Here is a 26,230-nt window from a genome sequence, read left to right on the forward strand (position 1 = left end):
AGGACACAAGTCTGATGAGCAACACAGGCTGAGCTCCTAGGGGCTCACAGCCCCAGGTGGCAATGAGACCACTCCTCAAAACGGCATGACATAGGAAAGAGATCAGATGTGTGGTGAATCCACGGTGCTGGGGGATCCAGGGAAGGCTTCCTGTAGGAGGTGGCCCTGAAGCTGGCCCAAGAATGATCCTCTATAGATGTTCAAAGATGATCATGGAATTTTGCAGGAGGAAGAGGTACCCAGAAATAGTCAGGGCAAGGGGGCATGGGGCGGGGAGAGGGCATTTTGGGAAGACAGAAGACCTGAGGAGATGGCAGGCTGCTGGAAATGGGCTCTGGAGGGTGGGGGCCGGGGTGGGGGTGAGCCAGGAGGAGATGTGAGGGGCTTAGGCTGTAGCAGCGCCTGAAGTTCCAGGGGAAGGGGTTGAGTTCAAACCAGCTGCAGGCCTGGGTCAGGAGCATGGAACCGACAGACAGAGGTGGGAGAAGCCCGCCCCTGCCCCTCCCCAGCCTCCCACTCCCAGGTGGCCCAGGGCACCTCCCAGATCTGGAAGGGCTCCGAGCCAAAGGGCCAGGTTTCCGTGTTTACAGTCAACCCTGGGAGAGGAGAGGAGGGTGGAAGGAGGGGTGGTTGCCCGAGGAGGCCGGCCGGCTCTCTCCAGCTCCAGCTCGGCTGAGTTGTGGGAGGCTCAGGAACCAGCTCCCAGCCCGACACGCCATGGCCGCGGAAGTAGACAGTAGGCCCAGGGGTCTCCCAGGCGGAGGCGCGAGCTTGGGCGCCGCCCGAGAACACGTGCAGTCGGTCACTCGAAACTACATCACCCACCCCCGCATCAGTGAGTATGACCCCCAGCCGGTGTGGTCGGGTGGACTGCTGCATCCTCAGGCCCTGCTCCTCAGCCTCAGGGTCAGAGGAGGACCCAGACCTGGGGAAACCTTAGGGGCCTTTCGTGCTGCGGAGTGGCCAAGACGGGGGGACAGAGGTCCCCAGCCCAGGGTACCCCAGAGGAGCGGCAGCGGAGTAGCTGCAGGAACCTTCCTGTGATCAGTGACCCTGCACTGAGACCCCGAGTCCACAGAGAGCTCCCAACTGCCCCCAAGAGCATGCGTGTGTGTGTGTGTGTGCCCCTGTGTGGATGTGTTTGGGGTGTGTTCATATGCACCCCAGGATACTCAGCATGAGGAGTTGTGTGCATTCTCAGGGAGGGGAACGTGTGACCCCTTGTGTGACCTCTCGTGGTGTGTGCATTCTGGGGAAGGGCTGTGCCTGGGGGGTGTGTGTGCTCCCATCTCCACTTGGGTGATGATATATGTGTGTGAATACGATTGTGACAACTTGAGAGTGTGTACCATCAGAAAGGAAATATGTGAGACTGTGTGCATGCTTGTACACTTGGGTAAGGGGGTGTGTGTGCCAGCATGTGGGCTCACAGGGAGAACATGGATGACTGTGGTCAGATGGCGTCACACGTCAGTGTGTGAGCAGCTGGGAGAAGGGCGAGTGCCTGGCACCCAGGTGTCAGGTGTGGGGGCTGTAGGGGCTGGATAGACCCTTGTGAGCTTCTAAGGGGCGTTGGGGGTTGCTCGAGTGCCTGTCCTGCAGGCGTGGGCCAAGTCCAGATGTCTGGGGCCAAAAACCTGGTAAGGCCCCAGGGCCAAAGCCTGTACCACCCCCGCCCATCATCTTTCCTTGTCCAAGGTCACATTCCCTGGTCTGGTATGGCAAATTACTGGATTCTCAGACACCCAGCTCACTGGAGTAAACTGGCCTGGCCGGCACCAGCTAAGCAGAGCCAGAGGCTCCCAAGAGGGTGCATATGGGGGGACTCTGGCCTAACACAGCCACCCCTCCGTCTGCAGCCGGCCAGCCCCACGGAGGCAGCTGAGGGTTTGGGGTGCAGCACACCCACACCATGGAGAGCGGAGAGCGGAGCAGAATGACCAGGCCCAGGGCTCGGGGAGCAGCTCTGGGTGGGGGCACTGAGGGGCGTGGAAAACCCCAGCCAAGGAGAAGCTGAGTGGGGTCAGATTTATCACGGAGGTGCCATGGGGACCGGGGAAGATGAAGGTCCAGACTCTCCCCTAGGGCAAAGCTGGGGTCACCAAGGCCCAGAAATGTGCAGTGACTGGGCCCCCCTTGAGTCCGAGCCCAGACCTGGAGACCTGAGCAGAGTTGGTTGACCTTTGTCCAGGCCCTGTGATGGCCTCCCCCTCCCCCTGTGAGAGTGGGAGAGCTGCCTGGGTGCTGAATAGGGCTGGGTCTGAGGTCTGGCTCCCTTTCCTCCTTCCTGGAATGTGCCCTCCCAGGGTGCAACCTTACCCCAGGATCCCCTCCCGCCAGTCCCCTCCCAGCAGGCTTATTTATAGTCGACAAGCCCTGGCACAACGTGCAACACCCAGGAGGTTTGACCCGGGTCTGGAAGCCCGGGAAGCAGTGTCCCCCTGGTCCACCCCATGGGGCCCCTACCCAGGTGACTGTGTTCACACCCAACAGCCGACCCAGAGTCACAGGTCAGTGCGGGGTGAGCCCCTCGCTCCACGCCTGCATTAAAGATGTTATTGCGATGACAAAGGCCACTCCTGTGCCTCTGCCGCACACCAGTGTCCTCCCAGCACCCACCCAGGGGCCCGGGCCGGCCAGCAGCCCACCTGAGGGAGGCTGGATTCCTCAGCTTGCTTCTGGAGTTTCCTCCAACTCCCCCTCCTCCTCGGAAGCCTGGAGGGTTTATTTCTCCCTGGGGGTTTGGACTCCTGTGTCTCTCTCTGCCCTCCTCTCCCTACCAGGGACTCTAAGCACTTCCAGGCAAGAGAACTTCATGTAGAGGCAGAAAGAGCCCAGGAGGAGAGCTGAGGGACCAGAGAGCCAGGGGACGGGGGTGGGGCAGCTGGTTCCCTGCCCCCCAGCTCACTTGGCCATGGGTGGGGATGGTGAGTCCAGGGGAAGACTTCCTGAAGGAGGAGGTGGACTAAACAGGCCTGAGGCATCAAAAGTGATTTCTCTGCTGTGGCTGAGGGAGGGGACTGGGTCAGAAAGGAGAGTGGGGTGGAATCAGGATGGGGAGTGACGCGGCAGTATGCACCCTGGGAAGGAAAGGACCACTTTGCCTTCCTCGGAGCTAGAGCTGTTCTGCACCAAGAGGAGGTGACCTGGGGCTTTAGCTGACTGTGTGGGGCAGAAGATAGTAGGGCGACAGGTCAGGGCACACAACCAGGGCAAAGGTTAGGAGGAACCGGCTGGCAGGAGGGCTGGAGCCAGGTCAGATCGCCTAGGGACTTGAGTGCCAAACCACTGGCCGCCTTGGTTTCCTCGACCAAGGGCTGGGGAGGTGACGGAGAGAGTTCCACCATTCAGGGTCTTGGGTTGATTCTAAAAACCCTCCTAACCCCTGCCCACCCTCCCCTAATCCCTCCAGCAGGGATCAGGGAGGAGGTGCAGGACCTGCTGCCCCGGGCTTGTCCCCCCCCTTGGCCTCACGCATGGGCGCCCGCCTGAGTCCGCTCCCAGGACGCTGCAGGTGTGGCGGGCCGGCCCTAATTAGCGGAGCCCCGCTGAGCCTTTGACAGGGAAGGCGGTGGGGAGGTGGGGGCAGGCAGGGGCCCGCAGCCCAGAGAACAACCCAAAGTGTCAGCTAGGACAATGGAGAGGGGGTAGGCAGAGCAGCTGAAGGGAGTGTCTGCAAAGTCTCTGGAGGCCTGTGCCCCTCAGGGGTCTTCTGGTTCAAGCCCTGCCTCCCGCAGCATCTCCGGGGTCAGGGGCATGCCCCGGGGCTGGGGTAGGGGCTCTAAGGCCTGAGCATCACCAGACACTGTCTTGATTTGTGGTGGGCCCTCGGAGAAGTCAGCTGACTTCCTGGGCCTCGGTTTGCCACTGCATGCAATGGGCACAGTCGGAGTTGGGTGTGGGTGCAGACAAAAGGCCTGGCTTCCGATCAAGGACACCTTTGTTGCACAGCCACTACCTTGGCTGTGTCCAAACCAGAAAGGCTCTAAGAAAAGACACTGTCTAGTCCAACAGAGGAGACACCCCTAGTTTGAGGGGAGAGACACGATCTGCCTCGAGTAACAGACAAATTGGAAAGCAGGACTCTCTCCTGGGTGCCAGCTGTGGGGTTTCAGAGGGAAAGGAAGGGAAAGGACCTGGTCAGTCAAGGGCGAGGCCTTGAAGGCAGCCAGTCACCAGAGGCTGGATGGAAATGGCCATATAACTGGATTATCTGCAATGAATAGTCCAGGCTATGCCATATGAAAGTCACTCAGTCCTGTCTGACTCTTTGTGACCCCCATGGAATTCTCCAGGCCAGAATGCTGGAGTAGGTAGCTGTTCCCTTCTCCAGGGGATCTTCCCAACCCAGGAATCGAACCCAGGTCTACCCACATTGCAAGCAGATTCTTTACCAACTGAGCTACCTGGGAAGCCCAAGAATACTGGAGTGCGTAGCCTATCCCTTCTCCAGGGGCTCTTCCCGACCCAGGAATTGAACCAGGGTCTCCTGCATTGCAAGCAAATTCTTTACTAGCTGAGCTACTAGGGATGCCCCCAGTGCTGTATTCAGTCAGCAATGAGAGCCCAGCTCCAGGCCTGCCAGAAGCCTGGGAATGGGCTATGATGAGCTGGAACTTCGAGACATAACTGTGTGAAATTGAGAAGTTCGGATGGAGCTCCCAGCTCCACTGCAGGCAAACACGTTGCCTGGCTCCCCCAGACCCACACCCAGATCACTCCCTTCTTTGTGACCATCACCACTCCTCCCCTCCGCAGGTAGAGTTGTTGGGTATCACCAAGATGTGAAACTGGGGGGAGCCAGCTGTGAACAAAGGGAGGAAGTTGAAAGACTCGTCACCCCCGGTGGAGTTAGAAATGTTTCCCTGGGGATTTCTGGATCTGGTGGGGGGCACTCTTCCTCTCCTGCACCCCCACCTCCCTGCACGCCGCACCCCCACTTGATCTTTCTTCAGGCTGGTCTTGGTATTTTCTCCACAGGCGGGTAAGATGCCAGCACTTCCCTGGAAATGCGGGGTCTCCCTGCCCCATGCTCCATCCCCTGTCCTCGCAGTCCCCCACCTTCCCTCTGCTGGACTCCTCAGCCCTCTCCACTCCACACAGTCCTGGTAATTCAGAGGATGTGGGCAAAATGCCACCTGGCCAGGAAGGGCATGTGTGGCTGTTGGGTGATTTTCTTGGTGGGGAGGCTGATGCCACAGCCTCTGTCCTCCCCCTCCAGAGGCCGGGCCTTCCTGTGCCTTGGCAGGCACCCCTGCCTTCACTCGTCCTCTTTCACAGGAAAAGTGAGCCTGTGCCCGGCAGCCACGATGCCCTTCTCCAGGCCTCAGGACCTCCTCACCTGGGCCAGCCGTGCCCTTCGTCCAGCTCTCTGGGGGCTGCCGGGATGACCCCGTTTGACCTTGGAGCCTCAGCTCAAATGGCTCTTCCTGCAAGCTGCCTCCTTCAGCCCATTCCCACCCACCCTGCTCTTTCCATCTGTAGCAGTTATTGGCAATTATTTCCTCTTTGTGTTGTGCTTAGTTCTGAGTCATGTCGGACTCTTTGCAACTCGATGGACTCTAGCCCGTCAGGCTCCTCTGTCCATGTGATTCTCCAGGCAAGAACACTGGAGTGGGTTGCCATACCCACTTGGGGAAGACCCCCAACTCAGGGATTGAACTCAGGTTTTCTATATTGCAGGGGGATTCTTTACCATCTGAGCCACTTTAGCCCCTTTTAAATTGTAGGCTCCATGTTTTATTTGCCTCCTTTATTTGCATAGCCTGGTACTGAGAAGGCCTCTAATGGTCAGGCTTGAAGGGAGAGAGGGAGGGAAGCGGAGCTTGGAGGGCAGATGTGAGAGGTCGGAGCCAGGTAACCATCTTGAGGTCTCAGCATCCAAAGGTATGAAGGAGTAGCTGGAGGGGGTCCGAGGAGGTCTGAGGGGGGCGATTAGGGCAGGGCCTTCAGGGAGCTGCGGAGGGGAACACGTCCAGGCTGTCATCCCTTCCCAGGGCAGAGCCACACTGGAGCGTGAGGTGTGCCTCCACGAAGCCACACCCCATTCGTCCTCCTGATGGCAGGAAGAGAGGGCAATGGAGCCAGGCTTGTGGGAGGCTGGGCTGTGATCATTGCTGCTGGACAAGGATTGGGGCGGAGGGCATGGTTTTAAGAGGGAAGATACCAGAGCTTCTTGGTGGGAAGGCCATAGAGAGAGGGAGCGCTGGCTGGGGACCCCAGGGTGCAGCCCTCTCTAGAGCCTGGTTCCCGGTGCCACCGGGGTGGGCCTGGCTAAGACGGAAGATGGGAAAAGGAGAAGAGGATGGTTCAGGTGGGTGGTGGTTTGAGGGCAGGAAGGTGAGGGAGGGCCCTGGCTCAGGGCCCAAGTCCAAGAAGAACTTCTCTTTCTTGAGTTTTCCTAATTGCTCAGGATAACCAGGCAAACATCTGTGCAAAGATCCCCTGGCACGCTTGGTCTTCCAAGCCCAAGTCCCTGGGAAAGGAACTTAGATCTCACAAAAATAAGGGGTTGACCACTGAGCCTTAGACCAGGGAGGGCATGGGCTAGGGCATTTAGCTTCACCTGGCAGGGCAGCTGGGCAGCCAGCTTGCTGGAACCATGAGAGCAGGTAGCTGGGAGCCATGTGGTCTGATGGGAAGCACGAGGTGGGGGGGCCCCAGCCCCTGCTCTGCCACAAAAGTCTGTGACCCTGGGTAGGCTTCCACTCCTCTGGGCCCCATCCTTCTGGCCTGTTGAGAAAAGGGCTGGACCCCTCTCCCACCTGAGGCCCTTCCAGCCTGGAAGTGACCTAGCGACCTCGAAGACACCCCCAACCATCCGCCCTGCCAGCCTCCTTCCTCCCGGTTGTCTCATTGGCACTTTGAAAGGAGCCTGGGGAAGGGATACCATGTCTCCAGGTTACAGGCAAGGGAGGGGCTCAGGGGCCCTCAGCTAGCCCCTCACAGAACCAAGCAAGCTTCCTGCCTGCCAGTCCACGCTCGACTCTCTCCCCTCCCCCACAGGCACCCGATGAACCCAGCTTCATGGAGGAGCAGGGCCCTGCTGGCCTTTCTCCCTGATGCCTGGACCCCCACCCCACTCACACACAGACTGCCCAGTCAGTGTGGGTGATGGAGAGGAGTGTGGTCCTGCCAGGGGTGGGGTGAGGGGTAGAGAGGGCAGCTCTTATCGAATCTCCAGCTTTTGGAAATGCTGTGGGTCAGAGAGGAGGGAGTGGGTGAGTGGGGGCTGAGGCCAGAGCGGCCTCAGGGATAAAAAAGACCTCTGGCTGACTGCGGAGGGGAGAGGAGGCCTCTGCCCTGGCCCTGGCCCTCCCCCAGCCTCCTGCAGGTGTCCGAGACAGCGGGGGCCCTGCGGACAGGGGCATGACCCTTACAGCAATGGTGGCTGGCCCTGTCACAGCTAATGATCCTGATGGCCTGGGTCCCAAGAGGGGTGGGGGTGGTGCTTAGAGGGAGGGAGGGCAGAGGATGATTCTGTGTGTGTGTGAGTCTGTCTGTCTGTCTGTCAGTATGAGACCCTCACCCGCCTCCACCCTTCCCCCAGCCTACAGGACCGTGTGCAGCGTCAATGGGCCCCTGGTGGTGCTGGATCAGGTCAAGGTAAGATTTCCACCTCTTCCCAGGGACAATTAAATCTCAGTGCTCACTGCCCCTGCGCTGATTTCTTCTAAATTGCCCTGCCCTTAGGGGTCTCCCAGGCGCCCACCTCATTCTTCCTAACCCTCCCACCCTCAGTCACCCAGGGTTTCCTCCTCCCACCTTTTCTGTGGACCCCACCCTGGCCTTTAAGAGACCTGCTCCTACCAGCCATCAGCAGGGCCTACTGGGCTATCACGCCTCTTTCTTCATCAGTAGAATGGCTATATCTAACTTCTCCCAGGGCAGGAATCTCCCACCAGTCGCTCAGGGATGTTTTTTAAAGGGAAGAGGAGGAGGTGGCAGGCAGAGGGATAGCAGCTAACTTTTCTCCAGACCTGGAGGTTTTCAAAGGTCTTCGGAATACCTCAGCCTGGGAGCCAGCAGCTGGAGTGGGAAGTGAAGAATGCCTCGTAGCGGAGGGTGTGGGCGACTTGGTGTCCCTGGGAACTGCAGGACCATGGCAGACACTGGGAGTATTCTGAGTTCGAGGCTGGGGATTCTCGAGACACAAAGAGCCCTGCAAAGCTCCCAGGTCACTCTGCGTCCCGCCACTGTTGGTTCCAGTCCTGTCTCCCGCCCCACACCACCCACACCCTAACTGGACCTGGGTGCCATCCTTGATTCCTCCCTTCCTGGGCCCCCGTCTGTCAGCGCTCATGCTCTGTCAGCATTCTCCCACCCACTGCTCCCTTCTCAGAGCCATGGCTTCTGGGTCCCCAGCCTGGCGCCCTCTCATCCTCTGCCATGCAGTCCCAACCCCTTCCCTCCCCTCCTCCTAATTCACCAGGGCTCCCCATGCCTTCCCCACACAGACCCTCCATCTGGTGGGGTCCTGCACACCTCTCCACGTCTCATCACTCTCCCTTCCCCACCTAGAAACCCACACTGTCTCTGTGTGGAGCTCCCATTGATGTCTCCAGGCCTTTGCACATACTCTGCCTTCCCAATGACCTTTTCCTCATCGCTTCTTCTGACTCACCTTCTCCTGGAAGCCTCTCTTAGCCTTCTGGACAGTGAGCTTGTCCCTGCTCTTGACTTTGTGTGCTGTCTTGCCAGCAGCATCCATCAAGGCATTTGGTCACCAACTGGTCACATGTAGTGACCAAATCTTCTCCCTAACCCCCACAATTGGACTTGGATGATGTTTATGAATCCCAGGCTCCCAGAGCCGCACACTGCACTTTTACTGAACACCCAGCCCATCATGCTTGCTCAGTTTGTTCAAAGGAAGGGTGAGTGAATGAATGAATGAATTTAAGAGTGTGACTGATTATGGGCCTGTCAAAATCTGGCCCTCTTAAAAAGATCAGACCCACTCATTTCGGGAAAACAGATTCCGAGCTCATATGGACATCACAGTTGGGCCCATTAGTGTCGGGGATGTCCTGGAAAGAAGTGTGATGGAGTCAGACAGTGTGACTCAGACTTCTTCAATTTTAATCCCAGATCATTCCACCCTTTCTATTAACTACCTGTCAATTCTAGATCAGCAGCATAAGCACCACCTGGGACCTTGTTAGAAATACGGATTCTAGGGCCCTACCCCAGACTGACAGAAACTCAGGGTGGGGCCCAGAAGCTTTTTTTCATTGCCATCCAGGTGATCTGATGTTCCCCGAAGTTTGAGAACCATCTGTCTAGGATTGTAAACCTGTTTCCTCATCTATTAACTGACAATAGGGCTGTTGTGGGGATCAAATCAGATGAATGTATTGTTATTATTCCTCCTCAAGAAGAGCTAGGATATGCTGATATGCCTGATTAAATAGTCAGTGAATCTCCTGCTCCCTTGCCCACCTCCATCACACTCCCTGTCAGTCTCTACATGACGCTGCGTGGTAAGGAGAGTCAGTGTCCATACAGACATCCAGTTGTCAACTGTAAATTGGTGCTGGACTGTGAAACTGGAGATAGATCCCAGGCTATGCTCCTGAGATTCCGGGGCGCATCTGTAACTCTTGCATAGTAACTGCGTGATGGAGAGACTCAGAGAACCCCGGGCTTGCAGAGGGAAGGAAAGGAACCAGCAGTTGATAGCCTCATAAGTGCAGGAGTTGGAGAAGGCACCTTTATGCATCTCTCTCCACTGTCTCACATCCCTTGTTCTAGAGTTGCTTGGGCAAAAATGCCATAATTCTGTCTCTATAGCGCCACCTTCTGCCCAAATTGAATCACACAGGCAATAACGCTTTCTGCTTCCATCTGCCTCAAAAGGAAAAATAGCTGGTGGGAAGAATTGTGTAGGTCAGAAGTTCTTAGGAATTCCCTGGTGGTCCAGCGGTTAGGATACAGTGCTTTCACAGCAGGGATCCAGGTTCGATCCTTGGTCAGGGAACTAAGAATCCACTTGGCAAAAAATAAGTGCGAAGTTCTTAGCCAGATACTAAGGGCTTGGAGATTGTATGCAAACCTTCTAAGGAAGTAGTCATATGCCTGTGCACTGAAGGGGAGGGCCATAATTTCCACAGTTTAATCTGATTTTCTAGGGTCTGTGACCCAGAAAATGCTACATCTCTGCTTTGTCAAGTATAAAATGGATTCTTCTAGATTCTTGAATAGCCACACTCCAAGACCTGATCTCACAAAAGCACACTCATACACTCACACACGTACCCTCACACACAAGTGCACAGGTTCTGCAAGCATTAAACAGGAGTCTGGATATCTCACGTCCACCTGCCTGAAATACTTTAGAGAGATTTCACTAGAGCAGTGGTTTCTGAGCCAGCAGCCTGGGTTGAGACCCAAGAATGTGCATTCCTGAGACGCTCCCAGTGGCTACTGCTGCCTGGAGGGCCAGACCACACAGAACCGCTGCTCTGGAGGATCTTTGGCGCCTATATTCTGTGTTTCCAACTGGCCCTTATTTGAGACTCACCTTATCTACCAGACTTGTTTCCAGATGTCTGTGGCAGCTCCCAAACTTCAGGGGAAAAGCTTGTGTGTATCAACTCAGACAACAGTCTCCAAGGAGGAGTCCCCAGACTGCCCTGGGTGTTGTCAGAGGCAGAGGTCTGGGAGGCAGCACACCCTGTACACATCCTGCTGGACTTGCTAAGAACTTTCCAGGCCCCTGTGTCGGCCCCCTGGCTGGCTGGGATCGGGGTTGAATCTGCAGCGAAGGAGGAGGGTTGCACTGAACTGTCCACACTCCCTGCAATCCTCTTAGTAACGAACTGAGAGAATCAGGCCTGTGGCTGGGGAACAGGGTAGAAATCCAAGCTCATCGCTGCACACTGGAATTCTCTCGCTGCACACCCTGCTCGAAGTGGCTAAGCCCACCCCTCCCCGCAAATAAATAACGCATTCTCTTCCCAAAGGATTCTGGACAGTACTTTCCATGCCTGCCCCATGCTTCTGACAGTTCTTCCTTCTGTCTGGCTGTAACCTTCCTGTTGTTTAAAGTGCATTGTCTCTGACGTTCCATATCCTTCAGGGACACTCCGCGCGCCAGCTCCTCTCCCCTCTCCCTCACCCCCGCCCCCGCCCCCGCCCCCAACACACACACAAAGATCGGTTTTGTCACTCAGCTGCCTGTCTTCTCTTGGGCCCACTCGGGCCGGGGCTCTGTCCAGTATCTTCCTCCTGAGGTCAGCAGCCCCCCATCTGCGCCACAGACAACGAGGCCAGTGGCCGTTTCCGAGAGAGACACGAAGGCCCTCAGAGAGCAGGAAGAGGGGAAGGAGCCAGGACTCGCACTTCACCGGTTTCCCGGCCCCAACCCGGCTAGTCCTTGCTCTCGGGCTCCCTCTTGTGGTTGCGAAGCCAAAGCCAGTCCCTTCAGCGGACCCCAGAGCACTCCTCTTGCAGCGAGCTCCCTCTCTCAGGGTCCCCACTCCGCGGGATCTGAGGGTGCTTGAGGGGAGAACAAAATCGCCTTCCTGGCATACTCTTTACAGGACAAAGAGGGGCCCGAGCCAGAGCTACTGTCAGAGCTGGGAAGCCTCCGGTCTCAGGTTCCACCCCAGCAGGGGTGCCCTGGGAAAGAGGACCCTGTCTTGCTCACACCCCTTTGGGGAACTGAGCCGTCCACCCCTCTTCCCTGGCCCTTACGGTCACTGGATTGTGGACAGCAGGGAATATAACGATGGTAATGATGGTGACAGCCACATCACTGTACTTGAATATGTTTCCTTTTTTTTTTGTCCTCACGGGGCACCTCCCACATCTTAGTTCCCCGGCTAGAGATGGAACCCCCACCTCCTGCAATGAAGGGAAGTCCCCCCAACTTTTTTTTTTTTACATTTTAATTACGTGCACACACAAAACATGCTTTTTGCAACGAGTGAAATTAAAAACACAAAGTTAACCATTTGCTCCTGACCTCTTTATTCCCAACCTCTTGATAACCAAGTAAAGATCCTGCTATATGTGGGCAAATATGAGCATGCCAGATATTAATGTTGGTGTTTGTTAGTCTCTTAAAATGTGTGGAGTATTTCCTCCATGTGGTAGATTTTAGTTATCCTTTTGATAGTGACTGTGGTTTGGATTTACTGTGTAAATGTGAATGTACTGCGATGTACTTCCTTTTTGACAGACATTCAGCCTGTTTCCAGGTTTTGCTGTTACAAATAGTAGGATGCCTTTATTGCTGCAGGATAGACTGTCCCAAAATAGAACTGCTGGTTCAAAGTGTATATTTCTTTTTATATAGATATTGACAACTTGGAGCAAAATTGCTTGTCCAGCAAGGCAGTGATACATGAGAGGACCCACTTCCTAGCATCTTTTCATCCCTGAATATGTGGTCACCTGTAATTTTGCCTAATAGCTAAGACTAGTTCTGTCTTGCTTCTAGTTGTGTTTCCCTGATGACTAGGGGGAGTTGAGTATCTTTCTCTGTTGACGTCTCACTTCCTTCTCTGTGAACTCTTCCAATGTATTGAGTTGTACATTTTGCTTTGTTTATTGTTCACCTTTGTTGATGGTATCTTTGTCATCCAGAAATTTCAAATATTTGTGTTATCAAAGATTTCTATTTTTTGTTGGTGGCTTCTGGATTTCTTATCTTGTTTAAAGATGTCTCTCTTATCCAGCTTTTAGCTAGATTATTCCATAAGAAGGGAAAGAAGAAAAGTTCTTCTGGTGTTTTGTTTTAGTTTTATATTTAAATTTTTATATGCCTGGAGTCTGTTTTGTGTTTATGATGGGAGTAGATACCCAGCTATCTTAGAACCATTTGTACAACAGATTCTATTCTCCTGTGAACTCATCTGCCACGTTTGCTCTCTAATAATCTCCTAAAATCTGGGCTCTGTTTCTGAACTGTAGCCTTCCCCATCTCTGTTTTCCTCACACCAACACTGACCACTTGACCTCAGTAGCTTTAGAGCATGTTTTAATATCTGACAAGGCAAGTCCTCCACTCCTAATCTTTTCCATAACTGCTTTTGGATATTCTCAGACATTTAAATGATTTTAAGATCATTTTTAAGTTCCAGGAGAAACAATTCATTGGGGAAGCATTGAATTTCTATCCATTTGAAAAGGATTTGAATTTTTATGATAGTAAGTCATACTGTTTTGGAAAACACTATTGCTCTCCATTTGTTCAGGGCTTGTTTTCTGTCCTTTAGTAAGATTTTATTATTTTCTTGTACTTTTCTTGTTAAATTTATTTCCAGATATCTTATGGGTTTTGACCCTATTGTGAATGAAATATTTCTCTCCATTTCCTCTTCTGTTTATTGCTGGAATAGAAAAGAGAGAGATTGATTTTTTCGCTTTTTGCATACATTTTGTTGAATGATCCCTTTTAACATTCTGTGATTCTTTTGGGGAGAAACACACTCTTTTTAAATTGAAGAATAGTTGATTTACAATATTGTGTTAGTTTCGGATGTACAGCAAAGTGATTCAGTTTTGTTTTGTTTTAAGTTTAATTGAGGTATAGCAAACACACACAGAAGAAAAGTCATGACTATAAAACTTAATGAAGAGAACACAAACCAAGAGTGACTCCGTTTTATTTTATTTTTCAGATTATGAGATAAATTATGAGAATGGGATTAACAGGTACAAGCTAATTAAAATAGCTAAGCAACAAAGATTTACTGTATAACAGGGAACTATATTCAAATCTTATAATAACATATAATGGAAAATAATTTGAGATTGACTGTTATATATTTATCTTATATATAGCCAAGTTTTCTTATTAATTCTGGGTGGGGTTGTTTTTATTTGGTTTCATTTTTAACTAGCTCCTCTGAAGGTTTTTTAGGTATACAGTATCACCTGCAAACAAAGGGAATCCTGTCTCTTTTTCCATTGGCATACTTTAATTTTAGTTTTCATTAAAACAATTTCAAATTTATAAAAAGTTGCAAAAATAAAAATAGTACAAGGAACATCCATATACCTATTTGTTCTAGCATTTGCTCTGAGTGAATGTGTGTGTGTGTGTGTGTGTTCTTCTTTTTATTTTCTTTAGAGCTTTTGAGGGTAATTTATGTCCAAAACTCTAGTGTGTACTTCTGAAGAATAAGGATGTACTCTTACATAACCACAGTAGCTTTCAACATGAAATTGACACTGATACTTTTATCTAATCTACAATCCATATTCCAGTTTATAAGATGACCTACTAAGTCTTTTATAGCATTTTTCTCCCTCTGGAATAGGATTCAGTCTAGGGCTGACTATCACATTTAATCATCATGTCTGTTTAGCCTTCTATAATCTGGAATGTTTCCACAGCCCGCCTTCAACATTTCTGAACCTTTCAAAAAACAGTCTTTGGCTGATTCATGTTGCTATTTGGCAGAAAACAGTAAAAATCTGTAAAGCAATTATCCTTCAATTAAAAAATAAATATTTTTTTAAAAAAAGAAATTTTTAAAAAAACAAAACAGAACATTATTTATGTTTAGTATACTTTTCAACTTTTTTTTTGTCTTACTATTAAACTAAAATTTCCAAAGCAATATTATGTAACAGTGGTGATATAAGCATCTCTCTCTGTGCATTACTGATTTTACTGGAAATGAAATGGGTTTAGCATTTTACCATTTATAAGGATATTGATGCTGGCTTTGGTAAATAGTCTAGTATGCAAGGAGTTCCCTTCCATTCCTGTTTTACATAGAACTATATTAGAAAATGACTGCTGGATTATATCGAAAGCCTTTTGGCTTCTATTTACATAACCCCGTGCGATTTTTCCTTTAGGTTCACAAACTCCGTATTATTATGAACCATGTTGTGAGGTGTTGACTGATTCCCAAAGGTTGGTGATCTAAGCTGGCGTGGCTGGAATAAACCCTACTTGGTCATACTTGCTTATTTATTTAGTATACTATTTGATTTGACTGACCAATAGTTCATTTATAATTTCTGCCTCTATGTTTATAAGAGAAATTAGTCTATAGTTTCTTCGGGGATACTATCCATTAGATTTGGGGTTTGGGAGTTTTTCATTTTACAGTTTTGCTTTCTTCTAATCTCTATCTTCTCTCCATCTTATTACTTTGGTTAGTTCTTCCAATAAAGCTGAATGGAACGATGATAGCAGGCAGTGTTGTTCTGCTTCTATTTTTAAAGAGAATGTTTTGTACGTTATACTATTTTCTACAGGTTTTCTGAGGCTACTTTTTAAGGTTAAGGAATTCCCCTTTTATTCTGTTCTTTTTGTTTTTGTTTGAAATCGTGGGTAGTTTTAACTTTTTCTAAAACTTGTTGAAATAATGTGTTTTTTAATCTTGTAATTCATTAATAAGGTAAACATATTAGTAGATTTTCTAATATTAGACTAACTTTGAGTTCCTGGATTAATCCTAGCTTAGTCTTTTTTATTTTTCTTTGTGTGAGTGTGCATTTATCTTCATTTTTTGTTTTTAAAAATTTTTTCTTTGTTTCCTTGGTTTGTTTGTAACATGGTCTTTTTTGGTACGTTGCTGGATTTCATTTGCTAATATCTGCTTAGTAGTTTTGCATCTATGTTCATGGTTGAGATTGCCTATAATTTTCCCATTAATATCTTATTTTGTATCAAGATTATCCTTGACTCATAAAATGAATTAAGACTTGAGTTTTTCTTTCAGTGTTTTGAAGAGCTTAAGTAAGTTTCAAATTATTTGTTTCTTGATTGTTAGAACTCACTAATTATCTGGGACTAGTGTTTTCTTCATGGAAATATTTTAAGTTATTTATCTGATATCTTGAAGATTATAGGTGTATCCTGGTTTTCTATTTTGTTTTTAATTGGATTTGATTTGTATTCTTCAAGAAATTTATTCATTTAATTTAAGATCTGAAATGCTGCATGAAGTTAGTCCTAAGTTTAAAATTATTTTTAATAGTATTAGTACAGCTAATTTTGACTTTTTATTGCAACAATTATTTACTCATGTCTTTTTTCTTAGCATTTCCAGAGATTTGTCTGTTTTATTAAGCTTTCAAAGAACCAGTTTGGCTTTGATGATCTTCTCTATTATGTATCTGTGTCTTGTTCAATGATCTCTGCCCTTTTATTATTTCTTCAACTTTGTTTGGAATGTTAATGGTGTTCTTTTTTCTGACTTTTAATGTTGCATATGTTCAAAACTACCTCCGCCTTTTCTCTTTTCTAATATAAGCAGTTAAAACTTTAAATGTGTCACATATACGTTGAAAAACAGTTTTTCATTTTTGTTTAGTGCTAAATGTTTTCTAACCTGATATGTAGAATGTTTCAAAGTTTCCAAACATAAGAAGTTTTTTCTCACTGTCTTTTTGTTACTGGCTTCTACCTTACTTTGCTTATGGTCAGAAAACATTGTACAGCTGGCTATCAGCTGTGGCATGAAGTGCTGTCCTTTTTATTATTTTTTGTTTCTCCTGTCATTTTACTTTTGATGTCCTCTAATATCCAAGGAGTAATTTAAAGGAGTGCTTTAATTTCCCAGAATATTAGAAACACTGCATGAAGCGACGCCATCTTTTCATCATTTATTTTTATTGGATTATGATTATGACTTATTCCCTGAAGTGAATCAAGGAAGCAAGATGGATGGGCAGCAAGCTGAGGGATGCCGGGCAATGCTCTGTACTCTCTTCAGTACCTCCCCTGGAAGAAGGCGCAGGCGGAGGACTTAGCTCTCCTGGTGCTGACCAGAGCTGAGGACCAGGGTTAGAGGGGAGGGGCTCCCCCTCAGCCCAGCTTCTGTGGCTCAGCTCGTAGCCTGCTCTAGAACTCGGCTCCTGAAGCACACACAGACAGCAGAGCTTGGGGATTCCCACTGGGCGGCCCTCCACCTGCTCATCTGTGATCCTGGAGGGAAAGACCGATCGTTTTTTTAAATTGAGTTATAATTTATACACTATAAACATTGCTCTTTTCAAGTGTATAGTTCAGTGAGTTTTAGTCTATACACAGACTTGTGCAACTGTCAGCAGTACTTGATTCCAGAACATTCTCATCACCTGCGAGAAGCCCTGCACCTGTTAGTTTCTCCGCCAGTCCCCAGCAATCACTGATCTTTTTGCTTTGTGGATTGGACCGTCTGGACATTCCGTATCAATGGGACCACGTCCTCTGTGGCTTGCTGTGTCTGGATTCTTTCACGTAGCATGATGTTTTCAAGGTTCATCCGTGTTGTAGCCTGTATCAGCACTTCATGCCTTTTTAAAGCTGACTTGTATTCTACTGCATGGATATCCCACCTTTGTTTATCCAGTTATCAGTTTGTGGACTTTGGGGTTAGTTTCACTTTTTGCCTATTATAAATAATGCTGCTGTGAACCTTCACATGCAAGTTTTTATGTGGCTATGTGTTCCCATTTCTCTTGGGTATACACCTGGGAATGGAATTGTTGGGTCACATTGTAACTCTATGTTTAACCTTTTCAGAAACTGCTAGACTATTTTCCAAAGTGACCACACAATTTTACCTTCCCGCCATCAGTGTCTGAGCGTTCCAGTTCCTCCACAACCTTAACACGTGTTATTATCTGTCTTTATTAGAGTTATGAGTGTGAAGTGCTATCTCATTGTGTGTTTCCATTTCTTTAATGACTAATTAGTTTGTGCTATTTACTTAGTGGCTCAGTCATGTCCAACTCTTTGTGACCCCAGGGACTGTAGCCAGCCAGGCTTGTCTGTCCATGGCAAGTGTCCAGGCAAGAACACTGGAGTGGGTTGCCATTCCCTTCTCCAGGGGATCTTCCCACCCCAGGGATCGAACCCAGGTCTCCTGCATTGCAGGCAGATTCTTTACCAGCTGAGATACCAGGGGAGCTCAATAACTAATTAGTTGGGCATGTGTATATCTTCTTTGGAGAAATGTTTATTTAGATCCTTTGCCAGTTTAAAATAGCACGTTCATCTTTTTTAATTAACAAATTAGCTTTTGGCCACCCTGGGTCTTGCTGCACACGGGCTGTCTCCAGTTGTGGTGAACAGGGGCTCGTTTCTGGTTGCGGTACTCTGGCTTCCCGTTGCGCTGGCTTCTTTGTTGCAGAACACGGGCTGTAGTGCGTGGGCGTCAGGAGTTGTGGCTCACGGGCTTAGTTGCCCCATGGCTTGCAGATCCTCCTGGGCCAAGGATCAAAGCTGTGTCCCCTGCATTGGCAGGCGGATTCTTAACCACTGGACCACCAGGGAAGTCCAGTATTTGTCTTTTTACTGTTGAGTTGTAAGATTTCTTTATATATTCCAGATATCGGCCTGATTCTAACACTAAGAATGAATACCTCCCTTGATCTTAACCAAAAGAGAAGTGATTGCCTGATTCTTTTTATTCCTGAAGACTGTGAGGACTACACATGAATTGATCCCAGCCCCGTGACCAGGGAAAGATTGCCACTGGTAGATGGGGACACGTGGGAGCCAAGGACAGCACTTTGCCAGTGTGTTCATCATTAATCCACAGGGGCAGAAACAATGGTCAGGAGACCTACACAGCCATAATAACAACTACATTTTATTGAGCTGTTACAAGGTCCCAGCCCCAGATAATGACTTACCATATAGTATATATTCCTTCTCACAGCAGCCCTATGAAATAGGGGTTAGTATTATACCCACTTTAAAGATGAGGAAAGTAAGGCTCAGAGACATCATGTAACTTCCACAAGGTCACACAGCTTCTAAGTGTCAGAGTTTCAGTTCTAACCCTGATCTTCCAACTCTAAAGTCAGTGATCCTACCCACCCAAGTATACTGCCTTGCAAACAGAATTCAAACTTTCCACTTAACCGGTCTCTCAAGTTCATTTCCAAGAGTGTCTGGGCACAGGATGGGAGAAAGGAGCTTGAGACCGGGGAAGGCTGGGGAGGAGACAGGGAGGAGTGTCTCTCTGTCTCTCTGTCTCACTGTCTGTCCTCACTGTCACTCTGGGCTGCTCTCCCCTCCTACCAGTTTGCCCAGTATGCTGAGATTGTCAACTTTACCCTCCCCAACGGGACTCAGCGGAGTGGGCAAGTGCTCGAGGTGTCTGGGACCAAGGCAATTGTGCAGGTAAGTGGTGTCACTAAGATGTTTCTGGTTGAATAAATGAATGAACCCACAAAGTGTCCACACTCTCATAAACTCCAAAGGCAGAAAATGGCCTGTTTTCCCTGAAAGCACCTTGCCCAGAGCTGGACACAAAGGGAGCCTAGAATGGGAGGCCCCATTCTCCCCAGCAAACCCCCTGTTAAAGTAACTAACCTCTTATCCTGTAGGTGTTTGAAGGGACCTCTGGGATTGATGCCCAGAAGACCACCTGCGAATTCACGGGGGACATCCTACGGACCCCAGTGTCAGAGGACATGCTGGGTGAGGGGTAGGGTTGGGGGGTGGAGCGCCCCTCTCTCCGTCCAGTCCAGCGTCCCTGACCAAGTGCTTAACAGACCATGCTGTTGTTGCCTCCCCAGCTGTCTGCCTCCCTTGGGAGCCCTCTGAGGTCAGAGGTTGTGCCTTCTCTTTGACCCCCAACCTGCGCTCAGGGCCTGACATACAGCAGGTGTTCAGTACATGAAGAAGGCAACTTCAGTAAACTAGAGGACGAGGACGTTTGGGGTCAAGCTGGAGTGAACTGCACATCCCCTAGTTATCTCCCAAGATCTGCCATCCCTGGCTCTCTCCTCTCTCCAGCTCTAAAAAGCCCTTATTTGAGTCATTGTCCCGGCCAAGGTCTTGCCTATAAAGGTTTCCAGGAGAGGAGGGAAGGCCCCCAAGGGGAAAGTCACTGTAGCCAGCCCCCTGGGGATCACTGAGGGCTGAGGGCAGGGGGACATGGGGCATTTGGGACAGGAGGGACAGGTGGGAGCTGGTGGTGGTGTGGAGGGTGAGCAGCAGTGAGAGACCCGGGACTGGTCCTGAGCATTCTCCAAGCCCCCTCACCCACCCCCAGGTCGGGTTTTCAACGGCTCAGGCAAACCCATTGACAAGGGGCCAGTGGTCATGGCAGAGGACTTCCTGGATATCAACGGTAAGTGAGGCTTTGGACAGCTCCCAGGACCCAGCTTCCAACCACCTTTCCCCACCCCAGTCACAGCCTGTGTCACCTCACACTCGGAAGTTCTGCCTCAGACATTGCCCAGGGTTCACCCCCAGGACTGGTCAGACCAACAGGTGGATCAGGTGAGATACCACAGCAGCAAAGGCCTCCCTGTCTGGGGCCAGCAGCACTTCACGTCCCATTCCTATAAAATGCCATCATCATTGTGCAAATTCCCCACATGCCCAAGACTTCTAATGTGCCTAGATGGTACCATCGAACAGAGCAATGGGCTGTGGTTTTTATTTAAATACAAACTAATTCAAATGAAATAAAATTTCATGTCACAACCCCACTGCACGTGCTCAGTAGCTACAGGTGGCCAGGCCTGCATCCTGAGCAGCGCAGTTAGAGCACGTCTCCATCATCGAAGAAAATTCTGTCCCACAGTGCTCCTGGGGCAGGGCTGGGGGCGGTACACGGGGAAGGGCCTGAACCCTCCTGCAGGGCCTGTGACTGCCATCTCCCAGGCCAGCCCATCAACCCCCACGACCGCATCTACCCCGAGGAGATGATCGAGACAGGCATCTCGCCCATCGACGTCATGAACAGCATTGCCCGTGGTCAGAAGATCCCCATCTTCTCAGCAGCTGGGCTCCCTCACAATGAGGTGAGGACTGTGTGGGGCCTGCAGGCACGACCAAGGGGAAGGGAAGGAGCAGGGGCCAGAGCTGTGGGCCAGCAAGGGTGCCTCCTGTGCCGAGTGGGCAGGGGCCAGCGGAGCTAGGGCCACCGGCAGCTGTCTTGTGGCAGCTCCGGGCCTCAGAGCTGCACAGGCCCCCCGTGGTGTCCCCAGACAGATCTGCAAGCCTCCTTCCTGAGTGAGTGGGGCCCCCACTGGTTCACGAGAGAGCCCACACATAACCTCAGTGTTGAAAGTCCTGCTCAGCTGAGAAGACAGCTCTACCCGCTGGTCCTCATGGTGCTCTTTACTTGCCTGCACTGAGCAAACCCCACCTCATGCCAGCCCCACAACTGTGTGGAACTTCTCTGGGAAAGTTTCCTACCCTACCCCCACCACCAAGAGCGAACAGCCCAGTTCTTCCCAGAGCAGCTGGGGTGACAAGGTTTCTAGATGGTCCCCACTGACCACCCACCCCCACGACTCCTGGATGCACCCCAGCTCACCTTCAAAATGCCCGGAGTGATTGGATGGTCTAAGTGTCCCTGACTCCTGCCTACACACATCTCATCCTGGATCTGGTAATCCCACACACCACCGGCCCCAGAGACACCCCAGCATGGGGCGGGGGACAGGGGGTTCTGAAGGACCTAGTTGCCCCAAACTCGAGGTAGGTAGTTGTTCTTTGGAACTGTTTTTCCACCCTGCTCTTCATGACAGGCACCCTGGGCTGGGGCGGCCCTTCCCCTGGGAGCGGCTATAGGACCCAGGGGAGCCCTTCCATGTGTGACCTTGGGTCCCTCCCACCTAAGGCCTCAGCGGGAGGATGGACAGAGCATCGCCCTGCCCACACTTCTCAGTGGTGCCCAGAGGCGCCGGCTCAGGCTCCAGTTCTGATGTCCTTCCATCTGTCCCCAGATCGCCGCCCAGATCTGCCGCCAGGCTGGGCTGGTGAAGAAGTCCAAGGCCGTGCTGGACTATCATGATGACAACTTTGCCATCGTCTTTGCAGCCATGGGGGTAAGAGAGGTTGGGCAGATGACAAGTTCTGTAGGTGGCGGGCGGGCCCTTGGCCCCTTGGCCCCAGGCATACCCCATCTAAGGGGGGAGACGTAATCCTTCTAGCCAAGAACCTGGCCTGTCTGTTGGGATAGGCAAGAGTGTGAATGAGGGCTGGGCAGTGTGTCCCCCACAGCAGCCCCAAGAGGATTCTGGGGCAGCTGGGAAAGGAGGAAATTAGGGGAGAAAAGATGGCTTCAGGACAGAGAGCCCAGGGGCACTCAGAGGAACAAGAGGTTTAGCGGGTCAGGTGAGGAGCAGGGTGACACCGAGCAGCTCAGCCTGACGTCTGAACCTCTCTCTGGGGTTCTGATGAGACCCCACTGACTGATAGCTGGTAATAGCTATACTATACTATAGTAATAGGCTTTGCTGGAAGAGATGGGAGGGGCCTGGCCCCACCTCCAGCCCTCCCTGCCGTGTGTCCAGGTGAACATGGAGACAGCCAGGTTCTTCAAGTCTGACTTCGAGCAGAATGGCACCATGGGCAACGTCTGCCTCTTCCTGAACTTGGCCAACGACCCCACGTGAGCACCCACGCTACCTGTAGGCAGCAGGCCCTGCCCCCTTCCAAGACCTGGAGCCCAGGTCTCAGGCTTCGCCAGAGCTGGGAGAGCAACCCCTCATTGTGCAGATGGGAAAACTGAGGCTGGGGAAGAGGTGGGGACAGTGCAGGAGGAGATAGCGAGAGCCAGACCACCGCCTGCTGGCCGTCTGAAGCCCATCCACCCTCCCTACAACCTGCATCCAGTCACTGCCCTAAGTCAGGGCTCCTCATCTTAGACTTGCTTCCGCAAGGTCACCACTAAAGAGGTATTTCCCTAAACGATTTGCTTAGAAAAACTGCCATTTTAAAAGTTGAGAAAATGTGAATTTAAATCTGTAGGTCAGGTGATGAAAACCAAAAACCAAAAACCTAATACTAATAATAACCTAATACTAATAACCTAACCAATAACCAAAAACTGTCCTGGGAGCTGAAGGTACTCCAGAAACTAGGGAGCAGAGCTCAGGAGGCCCAGATGGTATCCTAAAGAAAAGTGCCATGGGCACAGGGCCTGGGGTCTGAGTGACTGGAGCGGGAGGAAGGGCCCCGGAGCACTCACTGTGGAAGGCGCTGCAAGGCAGGCAAGTATATGGCCCGCACGTGTGCTCAGGAACGGAGAGGGGAACAGGAAGGAGGGAACCCTGAGGACACAGAGAGTGGGAGCCTTCTGGCTGACCCAAGCCCAGGTGCCCTTGGGGAGGGATATGCAGAGCGCCAGCTGCTGAGCTCTGACATGCCATCTGCCCTCCGGGCCCTGCCTGGTCCTCTCACCCAGCTCCCTGCCTGCCTGTCCCAGCCTCTGTCCCTGTTCCCACCTTGAACAGCAGGATGTGGTTGAGGGCCCAGTCTCCCAGGAACCATGGCCTGGACCTGGGGGCCAGGGGCTAGGGCTCATCTTCCCCAGTCCTCTGCTGCTGTGCACTGTACCAGCTTCCAAGTTCACTCTCCATGCAGCACGGGGGCTAAAGGGAGCACAGGCCTGGCCTCCAGGTGCTCTAACCATTGGCCATACCTGCAGGATCGAGCGGATCATCACCCCGCGCCTGGCACTGACCACGGCAGAGTTCCTCGCCTACCAGTGTGAGAAGCACGTGCTGGTCATACTGACGGACATGAGTTCCTATGCGGAGGCCTTGCGGGAAGTGAGTTGGCTGGCGAGGAGGGTCAGGCTCAGCGCCCCCTAGTCATGAGCCCAGAGCTGGCCCACGCAGGCCCACCCCCATCCCATTCCTCGTGGTCACTGAACCCCCCATGCCCCTTCTTTGTATCATCCCCTTACCCCAAGGCCCACGGGTATTTCAGGTCTCAGCTGCCAGAGAGGAGGTGCCTGGGCGCCGAGGCTTCCCTGGGTACATGTACACTGACTTGGCCACCATCTACGAGCGGGCGGGCCGCGTGGAGGGCCGGGGCGGATCCATCACTCAGATCCCCATCCTCACCATGCCCAATGACGGTGAGCCACCTCCCTGCCCACTGCCCCCTCCAGTCCCCTGCCCTCCTGTCCCACCCAGACACTGACAGGACCCATGCTTCTTTCCATGGATGCACAGTAGCTCCACTCCTCCAGCAGGGTAGGCACTGTCCCTTCCTTGCCTCTACCTGTCACCCACTCCTGTGAGGGAATAGAACCTACATGGCCCTGCGTGTGTGGAGACCTGAACACCATCTTTACTGACACCAGTGCTTCTCCTTGCAGATATCACCCACCCAATCCCAGACCTGACGGGCTTCATCACAGAGGGACAGATCTACGTGGACAGACAGCTTCACAACAGACAGGTAGCATCCCCTCTCTACCCACTTCCAAGTCTCTCTACCATCTCCAAAGACAATGACTAGTAACCAGTATACCGCTTCCCACTGCACTTTACCTCTAGTGAATGAGGAGGGGCCAGGCAAGGCTAACCCCAAACAGGAGCTAATCCCCATGAAGACAGTTTGGTCCCCAGAAAGAAGACAAGTCTGGGTGGAGTCCAGCCTCCTTGGCTGTGGGATCTTTAGAAAATCATTTCATCTCTCTAATCCTCAGTTTCCACATCTGTAAAATGGGAATGATAATACGTATCACACAGTTGCGTTGTGGAGAACAAAATAAATTGGTGGGAATTTCCTGGTGGTCCAGCGGTTAGGACTGCATGCTTCCATTGCTAGGGGGCACAGCTTCAATACCTGGTTACATGTCACCTAATACAGCCCCCCAAGCGAAAATCCAAAACAAAAAAGTATGCAGTATAAAAGTATACATAGATATAGAAAGCATCTAGCAGATCATAGATACAAAATAAATGCCAGTTCTCTTTTCTTTCCAGTAGTTTGCTTTACTGAACAAAAACGATAGGTAACTGAGACAAGTAGGTGGTGAACAATATGCCTGTCCCAAAGAGGACTGTTTCCTCTTTGGCAGCTTCTTCCCTTGCAGCTAAGAGCTATTAAGTTTCAACTCGTTTTCATCTCAATAATAATCAAAAGTTTTGAAATAGTTAGACTTTCATGAACTCCCCCTTCCATTCTATCTAGGCACACACATCTAGACGCCTGTATACCCAAGCCCCAGGATTTGTGGGAGATAAAGGGGGAGGGGTGTGACCAGCCCATCTTTCTGTGGGATGAATAAGGACCAGTCTCAGGAGAACCACAGAGGGAGGGAAGACAAATAGAGGGGAGAAGGAGGGGAAAGTTCGGACCCTGCCTTCTGCCACTCCCTGTTGCGGCTCCCCCCAGATCTACCCGCCCATCAACGTCCTCCCTTCCCTGTCGCGGCTGATGAAGTCCGCCATTGGGGAGGGGATGACCAGAAAGGACCATGGAGATGTCTCCAACCAGCTGGTAAGGAGTGAGCCCAAGGGCTGGTGGGAAGCTAGTTTCAGAAGCTGGAGGCTGGAGCCTTAGTTGGATCACGAGCTTTTCCTCTGGCAAACAATCCCTCCCCTTTTGGGGTCCCCGGACGCACAGTCAGATGGGGGAACACGGGACTCCTGCGGTAAGCCTGCCGTGACTGCTGATCCCCTCACCCCCGCCCCGCCCCCTTCACCCAGTATGCCTGCTACGCCATCGGGAAGGATGTGCAGGCCATGAAGGCAGTGGTGGGAGAGGAGGCGCTCACTTCCGAGGATCTGCTCTACCTGGAATTCCTGCAGAAGTTTGAGAAGAAGTTCATCAACCAGGGTGAGGCGCGTTGGGGGCATTCAGGCAGCAACCGCCTCCGACCGACACACACACACACACACACACACACACACACACACACCCTGACACTCCTGCTCTGTCCGTAGGTCCCTACGAGAAACGCTCGGTGTTCGAGTCTTTGGACCTGGGCTGGAAGCTGCTGCGCACCTTCCCCAAGGAAATGCTGAAGCGCATCCCGCAGAACATCATCGATGAATTCTTTTCCCGCGAGGGGGCGCCACAGGACACTGAAGCCGACACTGCGCTGTAGCCCCGCCCGCCCCAGGAGCAGGGTCCAGGGACCGCCTTCGTCCGTCCCATCCTCACGGTCCACACACTTTAACCAACTCCGTGCCCACCCTCAGCCCGCCACGGGCTATGAGGAGAGAGGAGGCCACTTCTACATTCCAGTCCTTTCCCTGGATTCCCCGAATTGAGAACCAGAAGGTGGTTAAGCCTGTATTCTCTGTCTTGTTCTGATAGGAGCATTTGTATATTAAAAGTAGCCCCCATCCCATAAGAATTCATCTCATGTAAAAATAAGATTGGTAAAACATTGATGATTGTTGGAGCTGAGGGTGATGGATTCGTGAGGTTCATTAAACTATTCTCTCTACCTTAAAAAGAAAAAACACATTAGTGTCTTAACCAATAACAGCATAATTCTTCTTAGGGAAATATTTATCTTCCTTAAAAAGTATCTTAATAGGTATCTTAGGAATGTGAGGT

At 51.2% G+C, this 26,230-nt stretch overlaps 1 protein-coding gene across 1 annotated transcript; it reads left to right on the forward strand.

The window, feature by feature from the left end:
- The first annotated feature begins 616 nt into the window (after positions 1-616).
- Positions 617-26,169, forward strand: ATP6V1B1 (ATPase H+ transporting V1 subunit B1). Its single transcript, XM_005891747.3, has 14 exons — positions 617-835; positions 7,550-7,605; positions 18,986-19,084; positions 19,291-19,384; positions 19,962-20,039; positions 20,579-20,718; positions 21,649-21,750; positions 22,219-22,316; positions 23,355-23,478; positions 23,639-23,789; positions 24,033-24,115; positions 25,058-25,162; positions 25,372-25,501; positions 25,609-26,169. Exons 1-14 carry the CDS (start codon positions 718-720, stop codon positions 25,770-25,772), a joined length of 1,542 nt encoding a protein of 513 aa, XP_005891809.1. The 5' UTR covers positions 617-717; the 3' UTR covers positions 25,773-26,169.
- The last annotated feature ends 61 nt before the right edge of the window (positions 26,170-26,230 follow it).

Source organism: Bos mutus, chromosome 11 (assembly GCF_027580195.1).
Source record: "Bos mutus isolate GX-2022 chromosome 11, NWIPB_WYAK_1.1, whole genome shotgun sequence".
NCBI lineage: Eukaryota > Metazoa > Chordata > Mammalia > Artiodactyla > Bovidae > Bos > Bos mutus.

Coding starts and splice junctions, on each gene's coding strand:
- ATP6V1B1 (XM_005891747.3), top strand. CDS start 718: ATGGCCGCGGAAGTAGACAGTAGGCCCAGGGGTCTCCCAGGCGGAGGC. Junction 836..7,549: donor CATCACCCACCCCCGCATCA/GTGAGTATGACC, acceptor CCCTTCCCCCAG/CCTACAGGACCGTGTGCAGC. Junction 24,116..25,057: donor GACAGCTTCACAACAGACAG/GTAGCATCCCCT, acceptor GGCTCCCCCCAG/ATCTACCCGCCCATCAACGT.